At 50.7% G+C, this 17,322-nt stretch overlaps 1 protein-coding gene across 2 annotated transcripts in view; it reads right to left on the bottom strand.

Annotated features, from left to right (window-relative positions):
* SETD2 (SET domain containing 2, histone lysine methyltransferase) overlaps nt 1-17,322 on the bottom strand; it is a 48,265-nt gene that overhangs the window by 18,079 nt on the left and 12,864 nt on the right. For both annotated transcript variants that reach the window (XM_033061392.1, XM_033061400.2), the window contains exons 3-12: nt 12,269-16,662; nt 11,225-11,356; nt 10,259-10,387; nt 9,002-9,125; nt 7,953-8,030; nt 7,608-7,705; nt 5,496-5,622; nt 3,868-4,002; nt 3,403-3,531; nt 1,444-2,094 (exon numbers count right to left, since the gene is read on the bottom strand). In XM_033061392.1, coding sequence (XP_032917283.1) covers nt 1,444-2,094; nt 3,403-3,531; nt 3,868-4,002; nt 5,496-5,622; nt 7,608-7,705; nt 7,953-8,030; nt 9,002-9,125; nt 10,259-10,387; nt 11,225-11,356; nt 12,269-16,662 — 5,997 coding nt within the window. The remainder of the gene's footprint in view (nt 1-1,443; nt 2,095-3,402; nt 3,532-3,867; nt 4,003-5,495; nt 5,623-7,607; nt 7,706-7,952; nt 8,031-9,001; nt 9,126-10,258; nt 10,388-11,224; nt 11,357-12,268; nt 16,663-17,322) is intronic.

Raw genomic sequence — 17,322 nt, 5'->3', positions numbered from 1 at the left:
TTGCTCATTATCAAAGTCAATAGGTAAACAGCTCTATGATGCATCAGAAAACAGAAATTTGCTTCAAACTACTTCCAGTAATTAAAGCTGGGCTGGTGGTTCATTAAGAGAAGGGCAGAAGAGGCTCCCAGTCCCACCAAGCCCACAAGAAACTGGAATTGCAGCAGCGCCTTCAATTCCTGCTGGATCCTCAGGAATCACTGGGTTTGGATTTATAAAGAGCCCTCCTGCCCTTGAATACAAGGAATATAAAATAATACAGGGAATGCAATCCTACAGGAGCAGCAGAGCGGTGAAGGGCTCCCAAAGATCCAAAGAAACCCAAGGAATGAGGGAATGTTGAGAGGAGAGTGAGATCCACAGAACCATGGAATGGTTTGGATGGGGAGGGACATTAAAGGACAACCAGTGCCACCCCTGCCACAGGCAGGGACCTCCCACCATCCCAGGTTGCTCCAAGCTCCAACCCAGCCTTGGACACTTCCAGGGATCCAAGGCAGCCACAGCATCTCTGGAAACCTGAGCCACCTTCAAAGGAGGAATTAATTCCTTCTTAACCACTGATCTAAATCTTTCCTCTTTTAGTTTAGAACATCACTGGAATGTCATCCTACATCCCATCCAAAAGAAGCTGTTGGCTGCAGATCCCATTGGGACAGGGACACGATTCCAGAGGACAGAGGGAGCCACCAAGCCCTTCTCCTGAAGAGTTTTTCTGCTCCAGGAGACCTTGATGGGACTGAAACCACTGAAGTCCCAAATAACACCCAAATCTGGGCATTTCCAACTGCAAACACCCAGCAGAGCCTTTGAGAGAACCTGGCATGGCCAACAGACCCTTCTCTGGAGGCTCCACATGGTGCAGATGAAAAGCAGAGGACAAGAAAAGCTGGGGATGTTGGGATAATTGAATTCAGAGCATCCCAGAATGGCTGGGTTGGGGAAAACTTTAAGGATCCTCCAATTCCACTCCCTGTCATGGGCAGGGACACCTTCCACTACTCCAGGTTGCTCCAAGCCCTGTCCAACCTTGGACATTTCCAGGATGGGGTATTTAGGAGTAGCCTTGAGGATGGAATTCAGGAGCAGACAGTCCATCCATCTGTCTCAACACTGAGGGGTCTGGGCCATTTCTACTCAAAATGCTCATGGAAATTTCAATCCCTCAGAGCTGCCCTTTCCCTGGACAGTCTAAGAAACAAGGGGATGACTGAGGGGTGTCCAAACCCAACCAGCTGCTGGCTCCACCAACACCTGGACGTTTCTCAGGTCACACCCAGGACAGCTGGCACCAGAGGATTTATATGGAAAGCACTTTTTGTGTAGAAAAGTTACCAAATATTGACCAGAAGACAACAAACCAGCCCCATCTGCACCACACCACCACCAAATCCACGTTTTCCTTAGCTCCAGGTGCTGGAGCTGCCCGGAGCTGCCTCTTACCTTGAGCTCCTTCCAGCTGTCGAGCAGCCTGGTGGCCAAGTCGCTGACATCCACGATTTTATCCGTCTGCTCCTGGCTCCTCTCGCTCTCCACGTCAGAAACTCCTTCCTCCTCATCCTGTGACGGCGTTTCCATGGCCATGGGCTCCTCCAGCTTCGCTCCATTGCTCTCCTTGACCTCTGCCTCAGGCTCAGCCTCCAGCTCTGCAGGCTGGGCTTTGCTGCTCTCCACCGGTGCCTCCACAGCAGTTTTGATGTCCTGCTGCTGCTGCTGCTGCTGCTGCTCCTCTGGCACCTCCATTGGAGCAGCCTCCAGCTGGTCCAGGTCCTCCTTGCCCTCCTTCCCTTCCAGCTCGCTGGTGGTGTCCGAGATGGCGCTGTCCATGCTGTTCTCACTGATGATCTTCAGCCTCCTGAACACCAACTTCTTGGGGGTGTCTGTGTCCCCTTCCACGCTCTGCTTGGCCAGGAGCTCGGGGGTGTTGAGGGGGGTGTGTGCCCGGGACGTGTTCTCGCTGGAGTAGCCGTCGCCCTCGCTGAGCTGCGGCACGGCCGTCTTGGTCTGAGCCCAGCGCTGGATGATGGGCAGCACCTTGCTCTCCTCCAGCATGTTCTTGGTAGGGATGGGCAGCAGCTCCAGGGTTTTCATGATCTAAGGGTAAGGACAAGCAGGGTGTTGTCAGAGACAGCAGGATTTAAAGCTGTGGTCGACCTGGAATAATTCGCTTTTCTCAGGAAGAATTAATTCTGCAGTATCAAGGTGATCACGGAATCCCAGAATGGTTTGGGTGGCAAGGGATCTTCAGGATCATCCACTGCCCTTCCTGTCATGGCAGGGACACCTCCCACTAGCCCAGGCTGCTCCAAGCCCCATCCAACCTGGCCTTGGACATTTCCAGGGATGGGAAGTCCACAACTTCTCTGGACAACCTGTGCTGGGACCTCATCACCCTCACAGCCAAGAATTCCTTCCTAATATCCCATTTAAAATCTAAATATCTGATCTGATCTAATGATGGTTACAGGGAAGGATTTCTTCATGGAAAGGGTTGTTAAACACTGGAATGGTCTGCTCAGGGAGGTGGTGGAGTCCCACCCCAAGGAACACCTGGAGGTGGCACTCAGAGCTCTGGGCTGGGGACAAGGTGGTCGTGCTGGTTTTGTATTAACTGGCACTTAGAAGAGGGAATTTATGGAAGTTTGCTTTTTGAGAACTTCCTTCGTGACTTGATGGGACTAATAAGAGACTGGTTTGGGTGTTGATAGCCTGGGAAACTAATTGGAGGATTTGGTCTGTCTCTGTGAATTTATATTTTGAAGTGAGTAAAAAGTCTTAAATATATCAAAATTGACAAATCCAAACCACTACAGTGGGGATTAGGCACAGCTTGGACTCCATGACCTTAAACTTCCAGATGTCTTTGGACATCCAATCCCAAATTACTTGTGGAAAACTGAAACATTCCAGTTCCACTTCAGATCGTCAGGATCTCAGAATCCCTGTGCTCCAGCACAGAATAAACAGCAACAGCAACAACCTTTAAGTGTGGCTCATGGAATCCACCTCAGGGATTTAAGGAAAACCACAGGAGCAAATTCCTTCCATTTATTAAGGATCTGCCTGAGGGCAGAAGTCTCAGGCCTGTAGTTCTGAGGCACCTGAGGGTGTTTTCCATGAACACTTGGCACAGATTTGTATTTAAAAAAACAGAAGGAAAAGAAAATCCTCGTGATCCCGAGCATTCTGGAAAGCTGCCAAAACCCTTTTCCCTGAAAAGGGCTGGGCCAGCCCTGGCACAGGCCAGTGTCCCCATTCCTGGAGGGATTTCAGAGCCCTGTGGATGTGGCACTTGGGGACAAGGGTGAGTGATGGCCTCAGCAGTGCTGGGGAATGGCTGGACTCGATCTTAAAGGGCTTTTCCCACCTCGAGGATTCTCCCAATCCCAGGAAATCACTGACCTCCAGCTGCAGCTTCAGATTGTTGGCAGTGCTTCCTCTGCCATCTCCCAGCTCTGTCATCCAGATCCAGAGCAGGGACAAGCCGTGACACTCCAGGAAGGACTTCAGGCAGGACTGCGAGTGCGTGTTCTGCAGAGCCAGACATGGGAACAGTCACACACTTCAGGCCAAACCATGGAAAACTGCTCCACTGGGACCATGGGCAAAGCCATGGCAGAGCCAGAACTCGGCTCTGAGCAGGTCCAAGCTGATCTGAGCAGCTGGAACTGCTGGGATTGGAGCTGGGATGCAGCAGCTGCATTCCAACCACTACAGCTCATAGTGGGCAACAAAACTGAAGGATAATGGATCCTGGAGCTGTTTGGGATGCAGGAAAAAGGGCAGGAACTGCCTCCCCCATTCCCCCTCTTGCTCTGAGGATGAACAGGACATGGATCCCTCCCTTCCCTTCCTGCCCCTCCTCACCTGGATGAGTTTGAGGCAGGTGAGTTTCTGCTCCAGGGTTTCGATGCGGACCATGAGGCGGGACAAGCTCAGCACCTGGTTTTTATCAGAGAGGCCCTCGCCGTTCTCCAGCAGCGCCTCCAGCTCCCCATCCACCTGCACAGCCAAAGGAAAACACCCTCAGGCTCAGCCCAGGCAACTTTCCAACCTCCCTTTTCCCTAAGGAAAGGTACATTTTAGCTCTGGTGGGAATTCCAGGTGGCTGCACCAAAACCCTCCCAGGCCTGAATTTACCTTTTCATGCAGGAAAACAAACTAAGAAATTACCTTTAACTGCAGGTCAAATCTATTCTTTATACTCTGAATTGTATAAATTATCAATTTGTAATGATTTATGGATTATAAACTGGAACAGATTATAATCCTTACAACCAGAGATTCCCTCTCCACACAGACACTGGAGTATCATCCTCTCATTTAGTGACTAATTAGTGTTTTAAAACACCCTAAACATGATTCAGGAATTATTTCTTGGCTTCCTCACTTTCCATAAATGATTTAGGAATTATTTCTTGGCTCCTCACTTTCCATAAATGATGTAGGAATTATTTCTAGGTTTCCTCATTCTCTGACACTGGACTATCACCCTCTCATTTAGTGACTAATTAGCATTTTAAAACACACTATAAATGATTTAGGAACTATTTATTGGTTTCCTCACTCTCTATAAATGATTTAGGAATTATTTCTTGGCTTTCTCACTCTCTATAAATGATTTAGGAATTATTTCTTGGTTTCCTCCCTCTCTGATACAGCAAATCAACATTAAACTGGCATTTTTAAATTTCCCCAAAGAATTAGGAATAAATCTTCTCCACAGGAATAGAGGTTTGTCACTTCAAGGATGGAACAATTACAATTTGTAGGAATTAGAGAAGAGCCTGTGCAGGTTCTTGCAGAAGATTTCACCCAGAAAAATTCCTCTTGTTCTGGATTCTCTGCACTTTTTCCACATGGTGTGAACCCATCTCTACAATTCCATGTGTTGTCTTTAAAATTCCACCTCCCAGCCTGGAGATGACAAAACTCTGCCCTTGGAGCTGTCAAATTTCAGGTGATGCCCTAAATGGTCAAGCCAATATTGTTCATCCTTCATCAATGTTTAGAAATCATAGACAGCAACCCAAATTTTTAAATCTATGTGGAATTTATGGTGGGTTTTAGTTAGGGATGAGAAAATACTGGACCTGGGAAAGTCACTCAGGGACATTAAATAACCAGGAGAAAGGAAATACAGATTTAACTAAAGATCCAAGAAAACACAAATCTTGAGGGGCCTTGTGAAATAAAACCATTGGAGTTGGAAAAGACCTGCAAGATCAGCAATCCAACCTTTAATGACACATCCATGGAAAAGCCTGAACCCTGAGGCCATCAGGAATCATCTCCCAAAGGAACAGTGAGAGGCTCAGCTCGGATATTGCCGAAATTCCTCCATGGAAAGGGCTGGTGCTGCAGGAATCCCCATCCATGGAGGGGTTCAAACCCACATGGATGTGGCTCTTGGGGACATGGGTGGTCCTGGCAGTGCTGGGCTCAGTCCCAGAGGGGTTTTGCAGCCTTGGGGCTGGCGGGAGGGCCGAACTCACCGAGTCCTTTTTGCGGGAGCGTTCCTTCTTCATCTTCCCTCCGGCCGCGCGGATGCTGACCCTGTTCTCCCCTCCCAGGTACCCCCGGCAGTTGGAGGAGCCACAGAAACATTTCTGGGCCTCTTTGCTGTGGGGGGGACACAAAGGGAGCATCAACAACAGCTCAACCCCACCCACAGCCACCTCTGCACCTTCAGCAGGCGGGAATGGGAATGGCTCTGCGTGGAAAATCCAAATAAATCTTTATTCCCAAGCCAATCCTGCCTCAATTCCAGGCTCTCCAAGGGTCAAGAACCAGGAATCACAGAGGAAAAGGTGGAGCTGGTGGGGTTGACAACTTCTTATCCCACATTGCCATCAATATCCTCATTTTCCTAAGGAATTTATCCTCAGGATTATGCATCCATTAGGAAAAGCTTGCATTTCACAGCATTTTATAGCTATGAATATATATAAGATATTCACTATGTTATATTATTCAGTATTTTAGAACATATATATTATATATATATTGAATTTTAGAGCTCAAAACAGGATAAAGAATGAGCTCAGGATTCATGGAAGCAGCAAAATCCACATGGAAAATTTGTTTTGGATGTTCAGCCATGGGTAATAAATACAATAAATATAATAAATGCAATAAATGCAATAAATATAATTCCCAAGGAATATTTCTACCAGGCCTCTGTGTTTCCCACTTGACACACCATCCATTTTAAACTCCATTCCACAATTTCTTGGGAAAACGCTGTGGTTTTATTTTAAATATGTGGAACCCACTGGAGGAAGGTGGCTCTGCAGTGGTAAGAAGCAGGGAAGCTCAATTCCAGGAATTTCTAGGAAGGAGGAATAATCTTAAAATGCAACTAAAAACTCATTCCTGGTTACAGGAAGGGCTTGGAGAAGGATCCAGAAGGGAAAAGAAGGGATGTTCCTCAAGTTGTACTTCCCCAAAGAGTAATGGAGAAATTTTAGGCTCAGGTTTAGCACAGGGATCCAAATTCCAGGCTGGAGCTTTCCCTGCAGCCCTGGATTAGGCCAGGAAGAGGGGATGAGCTACCCAGGGGCTTTTACAGCTCCTCAGGTACTTGTAAAGCCATAAAACAGAGCGGGAAGAACGAGAATTCTTGAGGAATACCTGGAGCTTGGCTAATTAATAATCAGACAGGGAGAAGCAGGGAGAGTAATTACAGTAATTTCACGATTATAAGCCACATTACAATACAGGATGTGATAAAAGATATCTGTTCTATCACCATCTGTTGAGGGTGGGGCAGCGATCCTGATCTCCACAGCAGATATTCTGCTAATGGGCATCCATTCAAACCAGGCAGGGCAGTGTTCTTTATCTTTTCACAGCCCATCCTTCCTCCAGCCAGTCATTTTCTGCTCATGGCCATTGAGTCCCACTGTGGGACTGATAAAATTACTGCATCCCATTGGGAGTTGCTGCAGACAGGGGGAAGAGCCCAACATTTCTTACCAAGATAAAAACAGAGGGTTTGGGACACTAAGGGAGCCCCTTTCTCCACTGGACTCCAGAGGAAAACCGGATTTCTCCACATCACCACTGGAGCTCCGGAGGGAAACTGCACCTTGTACAGGAGCACTGCTCCAACTGAGCCACATCTGTCACTGCAGGAGGATGCAGCCACCATGGAATGGGACTGCTGCCAACACCCTGCCTGACGGGTGTCAGGTTGTACTCTGACTGTGTCAGGGTTTGGGGTTTGTTCTTTGTAGTGCTGTATTTCTATTTTAATTTCCCTAGTAAAGAACTGTTATTCCTAATTCCCATATCTTTGCCTGAGAGCTGCTTGATTTCAAAATTATAATAATTTGGAGGGAGGGGGTTTACATTCTTCATTTGAAATAGAGGCTCCTGCCTTTCTCAGCAGACACCTGTCCTCCAAACTAAAACAGCAACTTTTCGTTCTTTGTCCATATATCAGCCACACCTGATTATAAACCGCACTTCAGGTTTGGACCAAAATTTTAGTCAAAATGGTGCAGTTTATAATCGTGAAATCACTGTAATTATCTGGGAAGGGATGGAGCAGGAGCCCTGGGGAGGAGGGAAGATGGAGCTGCTGTGGCAGGAAGGGGACGTACCCGTATCTCTGGAACTGGTAATCGAACGTCAGCTCCGAGCCCGACGGGACCAGCTTGGTGGTGAAAAAGCCAACCCGCAGCTGCCCGTTCACAGTCCACTGGGGAAAAAAGATGTCAGGAGTTATTCCAGCCTGGACTCCAGGTCTGCTCTCCCTGAAGCACATCAATCCTTGGAAAAGCAGCACTGAGGAGTTTCACACCGGGCAAAGCGCCTGGATTAAATCAATCCAGTTGTTCTCGTGTCGCTGATACAACAGCAACCAAAACACCCAAAATAAAGAAGGAAAATGTTTCACCCTGAGCTCTCCTGGAGGAGGAGGTGCTGGATTTGATCCAGCATTTTACCTTTTGGGTCTCACAGTTTGGCTCACAGCTGTGGTTCATGAAGCGGGAGCAGTTTCCTTTCTGGGTGGCATCGATGATCTGAGAAGGAACAAGAAATACAAGAAAAGGTTCATTCCTTGGAATGAGGAGCAGCCCAAACACAAGCCATGCAGCAAGCATCACCTTTCCACTCTTCATTTGATGTTCTCCATCTTTATTCTAGAGACTGGGGCTTGTTAGGACATTAATTCCCCCCAAAAACAGAACTTAGGTACACAGCTCCTAATTTTCCAGAGCTCTCCAGCTGGAGGCAGATCCTGGATTTTGTTTCTGATACAGCCATGAGGGGTTGGGACAGTGAATTTTTCTCCCACATGCCTCATACTCCAAGGGAAAAACCACCCCAGGAATAAAAACTCCTTTTATAACTGGAAATACTCCTTTGTGACACTTAAAATCACACAATAATCCCAAAAATCCTTTTTTTTTTTAGGAGGAAAAACACCCAGGAAAAGCCACTCTGAGTATTTTTAGTTCCTTTTCTCTCAAGCTCCCCAGACATAGAAAGTCCTGACAGGAGAGACAAGGAGAATAAGAGATGGAATTTCTATTTATCCCCCTTGTTCTCACAAGCTCCACATCCCATGGTTGAAGCAGCCATAAATAATTAAGGATATCCCATATATAAATATTCCAGTGGCAATCCTGCACAAAGGGACTTTGCCAGCTTAAAATATCCCAATTTCACTGAGTTGAATGTGAAAGGAAATGTGGATTATTGCTGTATTTGGGCACCCAAAAAGGGTGAGCTTGGTTTGGAGCATCTTCTCAAACTTTTCTCCCATGGATGGAACAATGTGCCATGCTCCATCTTTTCCTTTGGAAGGACACTGGGATACATTTAAGCTGCCACAATTTTGTTGGAATTGAGCACTGGGTTAAAAAATTCTAAAGCTGGAAGTTTCCCTTCCTCAGGAAAATATTCCCAAAGGATTCAGGATGTTGCTCCATGGATTCCCAAGGAGTTGGTGCTGTACCCAGCTAAATCCAGCCTTTCCCAAAGCCAATACCTCATCATTCTTCAGGGCCATGAAATAATAATGGATGTTCTTGTTCCTGGCATATTCCTTCACCCGTGCCTTGAATTCCTTGTGATCCAGCACTTCCCCACAGTATTCCAAAACAAAAGTGTTGCTGCAAGAGGAAGGGAAAAACATCAATTTTCTTAGCAAAAAAAAAAAACACTGATAAATACAAAATAATCCCTGTTCAGGTGGATTCTCTGAACACAACTCCCAGCCTGGCCATCCTTGTGGTGTGTGCCTAAAACTCAGGGAATTCTGATTAATTTGGGATTTTATGCTGTCACATGGGAAGGTGACAGAAGGATGAAGCTCCCCTTGGAGCAGGATTTGTTCTATATATTTAATATATTCACAGAATTACAGGATGGCTTGGGTTGGAAGTGAACTTTGAGATTGTCCCATTCCATGGGCAGGGACACCTCCCACTGTCCCAGGCTGCATCCAACCCGTCCTTGGACACTTCCAGGGATCCAGGGCAGCCACAGCTGCTCAGGGCAGCTGGGCCAGAGCTGGCAAACACTTTCCAAGAGGGAATTTTCCCAATTTCCAGCCTGAGGCCGTTCCCTCTCCTCCTGTCCCTGTTCCCTGGAGTAGAGCCCGACCCTCCCTGTCCCCTCCTGTCAGGGAGTTGTGCAGAGCCACAGGGGCTCCCCTGAGCCTCCTTTTCTCCTTTTCCCAGCTCCCTCAGCCCCTCCTGGGGCTCCAGCCCCTTCCCAGCTCTGTTCCCTTTCCAGGGCACACTCCTGGGCACACCCTTCTCCCAGAAAATCTCATCCTGGTCTCCCCATCCTGATCCAGGAGATTTCAGTGTCTTCACTGCTCTCTCCTTTCCTGGCCTCACCTAAATCAGCACTTGGAATTACAGCCCTGAGTTAACAACAGGAGGAAAGATCCCCTCAGGATATTCTTGCTGTCCAAAGGGGAGGAGGAGGATTCAGAAAGAGAAGTTTTGCAGAGATGGGAACAGAAGAATGGACAGAACTGGAGTGAAGCAGGGACAGAGAAAGGGGAGGCAGATTCATCCCAGGAATTAACCATGGAAAGGCTGCTGGGAAACCAGGAAGAGCAAAACCAAAGTGGGAGATCAAACAGAAGATGCCAAAGAGGAAGAGAGACACCCAGCAGGGACAAGGCCGAGCTGGAAGAACCTCAGCCTCTCAGGGAAATCCAGACCCACAGGTCCTTTTCCCTGCAGGAGGGAGGAAAAGAGCAGGAAGAGGCTGTGGAAGAGGGAAGGCTTACGATGGCAGGTCCTTGGCAGCTCTGAGCCCCCAGCCCTTCTTCTCAGTCAGGATCACCTCCACATCCGCGTGCTGCTTCTTCTGGAAGCGCCGGTTGGAGCAGTAGTCACCGTTAGGACAGCGGGAAGAGCTGAGGGAAGGGAAGAGAACAGAGCAAATCAACTCCCAGCAGGAGAACAGCACCAACAGAGAGGGTTCTGATGGGAAATAAATCCCAAATAATCGTCATGAATTCCGTGTGAAACCTTCCAATGTGGTTTGCTATAAAAAGCACAACCACGTGATTGTCAACATGCAAATGCAGAGCGTTTCTTTCTGGGAAGATAAAAATATTTGGAATGCTGGTCCTGCTGTATTTCTGTAGCAGGGCACCCCAGTGGGGAGAACTGGGCTTTTCTCCCCTTGTTTTGGGGGTTATTCCTTCAAGATATTCCCTGCCCTAGGTCTGGTCTATGAGATAAAAGCAAAACTTGGGATTCTACCAGGTAATTCCAACCCTTCCACAATCCTTGTGCCAGGGGGAATCCCCAAGCACCCTGTCCCTGCCTCCAGCTCCCATGGAGCAGCAAACCTCTTCCAGAGGGAAGAGGAGACACCAGCCATAGGCTGGAGAGGCTCTGGGGAAAGGAGATCCAAGAGCTTGTGAGGTCCAGATCATCCACAGATTTCAATCATGGAACCATGGAATGGTTTGGGTGGGAAGGGACCTTAAGGATCATTTCATTCCATGGGCAGGGACATTCCCACTAATCCCAGGCTGCTCCAAGTCCCATCCAAGCCCTGAAACCTTCCCCAGGCTGCTCCAAGCCCCATCCAAGCCCTGAAACCTTCCAGGGATGGAGCAGCCACAGCTTCTGCTGGCAGCTCCAGGCCAGCACAGACACTTCACTGCTCCCTCCCAGGAATTCCTGGGTTATTTGAGGGATTCCCAGGGTATCTCCAGGCCAGTCCATGGATCCCCACTCACCACTCGATCATGAGCAGGCGATTGAGGCAATCCTCTCCACAGGCCACCTCCCCCTGTGCCCGCTCCTCCTTGGACAGAGGGGGACACTCACACAGCATCCGCTTGATATCCCGGTGGGATTTGTTCTTCTTCCTGGGGAAGCCAAGGAATGGAAATACAGGTGAGACAGCAGCCAGGTGGGGAAATTCCTCCTCAATCTTATCAGTGGTTTTTGGAAAAAATGGAAAATAAATTTCTGAACAATCCTAGGATAACCACCAGGAGAGACAGGAATAACCAGGGACTCTTGGTGGTGACTTTGTGATGATAAAAAGTGATTTCTTAAAGAGAGCTGTTTTTCCTATTTAGCTGTTTTTCCTTTCTCCTCCCTGTCTATGTTTATTTGGACATCCCTATTTTAATAAGGCAAATTGGAGAGCAAATTACTTCAGCCTCTGCTTTGCTGTCAATTGAGAGGATGAAAAACAGGAGAAAACCAGAGTCAGACAAAAAGCAGAGCATCCACTAATTCATATTTTAACTTCCATGAAGGATTTGGGAATGCTCTGGAGTGTGGATCTCAACAAGGCAAAAAAATCCATAAGAAAAAGAAAAACAAATTATGGCCATTAGATCTAAAAAAGCTCCTCTGAGATGATAAATAAAACATTGAAGTAACCAAAAGCTTTGGAAAAGCATCTTGTTTGTCCAAAAGCTTTCCCACACCCAGAGAGAATTCCCTGTGCCAACAGAAAGCTGGCATTTGGGGACATTAAATAGGCAGAAATGGTAAAGCTATAAAAGATATAAATTAATCAACCTTTCCCTCTGATTCTCCCATTTTCCAACCCTTCTCGGCACTTGGGACTGTCTAGGTCAAGCTGGGGGATTCTCTCCAGGAGAAGAGAACCAAGGTGGTTTTGCCAGGTGTGGGGAATGCAACATCCCTGCCCCTCCCTCCAAAGGATGCCAGTTTGGCCATAAAAACCCAACCATCCTGGAACCAAATGGAAGTGAACTCCCAAACTTGCACCAGGAATTAAGACAAGGATAAAGCAGAGTTACCTCTCTGTCAAGTAGACGTTCTCCTCGATGAGGTCAAAGTAGCAGGGCATCTTCCCCTGCTTGGCAAACTCCTTCCAGCGCTGGGGGTCCCTGAAGTCGTCCATGATGCACAACCTGCCCACCATGGAGGAATCCTGTGGTGCTGGCTCCACCTGCTCCCCCTCCAGCTTCCCCTTCCTCTTCTCCCCGGAGTCGCCATCGCTCTCCGAGTCGCTCTCCAACTCCGGCCGCCGTTTTTTTGGTGGGCCTCGTTCTTTCATGTCGTTTTTTTCCAAAGCTTTCACCTCCTCCTTCTTCTCCCCGCCCGGCACCGGCTCCTTGGTGGAATTGCTGCTGATCTCATGTGCCTGCACCGAGCCCGTTTCCTTCTGCCCGGGCAGCTGGGATTTTCCAGAGGGGCTGGGAAAGCAGGGCTTGCACTCCTCATCCCAACGCTCATCCTCTTCAAACTCCTCGTGGTCTTCCGTGAGGGAATCGGGCACCTGCCCTTGGATGCGTTCGTAGTTCACCGCGGAGGCTCTGCTGCCTGCCCTCGCATCCCAGTAACCGTTGCCTTGCCAGTAGCTCTGGGAGCTGGGATAGGCTCCCGAGCCCGGCTGGTAAACGTAGCCTGAGTACACCCCAAAGCTGCTGTCTGGCTGCTGGTAGGTGCTGCTGGGTTTCTCTGACTGGGAGAAGTCCCAGCCCACAGCACCCACCTCCTCCGGGGCACGGAAGCCATCCAGCCTGGAGTAGTCTCCGAGGCCGGACTGGTTCAGCCCGCCCTGCCCTTGTCGACTGTCAGGCTTGGAAGAGCCCATCTGGTGTCGGGACGCGTCAGTGCCTTCCAGACTCTCCGGGACACAGAAGGGCTGCTCCTCCGGCCGGCCCACGGGCCTCCCCACGGCCACCACATCCGGCAGCACCATCCTCTCCTCCGTGCCGGCTTTGCCGTGGCAATCGGCCGTCAGGTCGGCCTGGCTCGTGCTGTCCACGCCGTCGCTCTGGGCCTGGCACGGATCTGCCCGCAGCTCCTCCGGCTCCTTCCTGCTCAGCTCCGTGGAGCTCGCCGGACTCTTCTCCATCCCCCTGGGAGAACACCTGCTCTCCACCTGGGGACCACCTTTACTCCCCGTGTTTTCTGACCTCTCCTCATAGTAGGGTCTGCTGGGCTCGGGCCGCTCGTCATCCCAGTGGTCGGAGAAGCGCCGGTTGCTCCGGGAGGAGCCCGGGCTGTTCTCCTCCATGGCTATGGTGGAATTCTTGGGAACCACCACGACCGACTGGAGCCTCTTCCGTGGCGTCCCATCATCGGAATCCGAGTCCTCCGTGTCGCTGTCCTCGCTGCCCCCCTCGCTGTCGCTGTCCCCCGTGTCGGAATAATCGTCGTGGCCGGCGGGAATGAATTCCGAGGTGTTGCCGCTGCTGTCGCACGTCGGGGCTTGGGTCACCATCTCCATGTCCTCTGCAGTGACAATGACATCGGAGGAGGGATACAAAGCGTCTGGAAAAGCTGAAGCCACCAAGGGCTCGTTCTTCTCATCCCTCTCGGCCGCTACACCAGGACACTGAACCCTTGGCTCATCCAGCTCAGCTCCCTCGGTGGAAACTGCACTTTCCTCCACGACCTCTCTGCCGCGGTGCTCCAGCGGCACTTCTGAATAGTAGGAATGTTCATTCTGGAACGATGACTTGCCTTTTGTTGAGCCAAGATCAACGGGCTGAGCATCCAACTCCAGCATCTCTTCAGCTTCTGAATGCTGCAGCGGTTCCTGGTGCACAGCCGGTGGTGGCACATCCCATTTGGAGGAGACGCTTTCCTCCGGCACGGGATGATCCCACTGGAGCCTCTGGGAACAGCCATCCTGGGAGGAATCCCTGCTCGAGCTTTCCACTGCCAGGCTGATTCTCTGGGAAGGCTGCCCGTGCTCATCCTCCCCGGCAGATTTGGAATGGGAATCCTCCGCGCTCTCATAATCGCATGTCACCGTCTGCGGCTCCACCGGCACGTCCAGGAAAGTCTCGGATGTCACTTTCAAATCCGCGGGTTCCGCTTCGATTTCCACTTCCGAGTGGTACAAACCAGGGGTGGCATCGTCGGAAATGTAGCAAAAAACGGGTTCTTTGGTTTTGTCACATGGAGTCACCTCCTCATCCAACTTCTTAAGGACAGTTTTAGCGGGATCTACATTCACGACAGGGAGAGCAGCGGCTTCCTCCAGCTGCTGCGGCTCCAGAGGCTCCGCTTCCTGGAACAGGCTGTTGCACTCGCTGGACTGGACCCGGGACTCATCCAGCTCTTGCTCTTGGGACACATCCGTGCTCTCAACCCCATTGGATGGCAATGGATATGACGGGCTCATCTTGATGGCAGGCGACGCTTCCGACCGACCCGGGCCGTGGTCGGAGGGCGCAGCGACATCCTCTGCTTTGGAGGCACTGGAGGTTGCCAGACCCTCATCCTGGCCCTCCGGGGAGCCGTTCACGCTCGATTCCGTGGGGAAACACGTTCTTAAGGGATCGTGTTTTGCCTTTAAGAACGTTTCTTGCTCCTTAACACTGTCGTGGCCTTCGTTTGCTGCAAGTTCCTCAGATTTTGAGTTCGCCAAACCCGCCTTGGACTCGTCGACCTTTGGCAAAGCGGGAGAATCGTTGAACTGATTTAACGGAGAAAGTGTTTTTTCCCTTTCCAACTTTTTCACACTGGACACCCTGATCTCACTGTTCTTTACACAAGAGGTCTCTAAATCTAGAGAATTAGACTTGGACTTGATTTCTTCACTCGATTCTGTACAACAGAAAGAACTCTTAAATTTATCAGGCTTTGGTGCGGGGGCCTTGGAAGGGGTGGATTTATAGCGGGAGGAATTCACATTACTGTCGGGCTTGGAATGGGATGTCCCCTTCCGATAGCCCAGTTCATCGAGGGGAGAGCACCTTTTGGATACTTCACTTTCGGAAGTCCTTTTGGAATCGCGATCGGCTTTTGAAGACGACCTCCCTCGCCTGTCCACGTCGGCGTGAGACGATTCCACTTTGCTGTCCCTGTCCGACTTGGAGTAAGAGGACCTCGAGTCTCTGTAGGAGGAGGAGGAATGGGAGGACGTACGCCGGGAGTCGCTGGACCTGGAATGTGTCCTCCTGTACTCATCCTCCGAGTCCGAGCTCTCCCGCGCCCGGCTGTCCGCGTACGACCGGGAATACCGCGACCGCTCCCGGTACGGGGAGCTCCGGTGGTACCGGCGGTCGGAGTCGTAGTAATGCGAGCGCTCCGACCTCGAGTAGGAGGAGCTGGTTCGGGAGCTGCGATCGGAGCGGGAACGGGAATGAGACCGGCTTCGCCTCCTCTCTCTGTCCGAGCGCGAGCGGGACGACGAGTACCGCGAGTCCCTCTCCGATTTGGAATAGCTCGAGTACTTCTCATCCCTGTCCGACCTGGAGCGTGACGAGGACTTGCTCAGGTCATCCCCCCGGAGCGACGTGGAGCTCCGTCTGGAATCCCTCTCCTTTTCCGTGCTGGAGATCTTCTGCTCATGCGACCGCTGGCTGGAGGAGGTCCTCACGGAATCCTCGTCGGACTCGGAGCCCTGCAGCGCGCCGTCCGACTGGGAGAACTTCCTCTTGGCCCCCTGCCTCCGGGAGCACATGGGAGCACCCTTCGAGCCGTCAGAAACCTCATCCTCCTTCCCAATATGGGAATCTTCCTTCGGCGGGGTTATCTCCGTCTGCTCGGGCGCGGTTTGAGCCACGCGTTCCTCCGAGCCGCGCGACGCCGGATCCTGCTTGGCGTCCGGCTCCAAGGCCTCCCTGGGCAGCGCGTGGCTCGGCTCCCTCGGCACGGGGGCTTCGGTTTCGCCGGGCGGCGACAGCAGCAGCGCCGGCATCGGCGTCACCGGCGGCGGCGGCGGGGCCGTGGCTCCGGGAACCGGCATCGGTGACGCCGGCGGTGGCGGCGGGGGCGGAGGAGGCGGCGGCGTGGGAGGAAAATCCACGGCCAAGGCCACCGGTTCCGTTACCGGAGCCGCCGGAGCCGGGGGTGGCTTTGCCGTGACGTTCAGTAAATGTTTTTTAAAATGAATCTTCCCCAGTTCTACCTTCGGTTTTGGAGGGGAAGATTCCTCAGTTGAACTGGCGGTGTCCCCCAGGTCCAGTTTATTTTTGGGGTTAAAATCAGTGGGAAGGGGAACCGCTGGAGGGGTGGGAGTTTCATTTTGTTTCTCGTTTCCCAGAGCAGCCAGGAATCGATTGGGTAAAGTTTTCTTGGTTAAACTAAAGCTGAAAGACACTTTTTGTCTTCCCTGCTCCTCAAGGTTAACCTTGGTTTTGGTGCCTTTGGGCAAAAAGCGGCTCGAGGCGACGCCTTTGAACACGGGGCCTTTGATAAAACCGGCTCTCGGCACCGTTTCAGGCTTGCCCTGCGGAAGAAAAAGAAGATGCTGTTGGAGGAATTGGATTTTGAGGGGTTTGAACTCAGTTCTGCAGCGTTTTCTTTCACCTGGTGAATTTTTCATGATGATAAAAGAGAAATGCATACCCTGGGTCTGTCTTCATTGCCCCACTCTGTCCTGAAAAAATCAATTCCTCAGACTGCTCCAGCTTGAAACTAAGCCTCCTCTGAGGTTTGGGCTGAGGCTTTTTATCTGACTATTAATGACCAAGCTCAAAGTCCTTTTATCATTTAATTCTTATTTTCTTTAAAGAGAGTTCAGCTTATGAAGTTAATTGAGGGCAAAACTCTGCTTTTTTATGCTGTTTCTGTGGACCCAGGCTACAAAAGACTCTGAGTTTAAAGCTTAAAGTGCATTTGTTTTCATGTGACTCTACCTGGATGCAACTTTCCAGTATTGGAGAAGGCTCCAGGGAGAGCTCAGAGCTCCTTCCAGGGTTTGAAGGGGTTCCAGGAGAGCTGGAGAGGGACTGGGATGGAGGGACAGGACACAGGGAATGGCTGCACTGCCAGAGGGCACGGATGGATGGATGGATATTGGGAAGGGATTCCTGGCTGGGATGGAATTCCCAGAGCAGCTGTGGCTGCCCCTGGATCCCTGGCAGTGTCCCAGGCCAGGCTGGACACT

The sequence above is a fragment of the Catharus ustulatus genome, chromosome 1 (genome assembly GCF_009819885.2).
Source record: "Catharus ustulatus isolate bCatUst1 chromosome 1, bCatUst1.pri.v2, whole genome shotgun sequence".
Lineage (NCBI taxonomy): Eukaryota > Metazoa > Chordata > Aves > Passeriformes > Turdidae > Catharus > Catharus ustulatus.
Note: the sequence above shows the minus strand (reverse complement) of the source record. Positions and strands in the feature narration are given on the sequence as shown.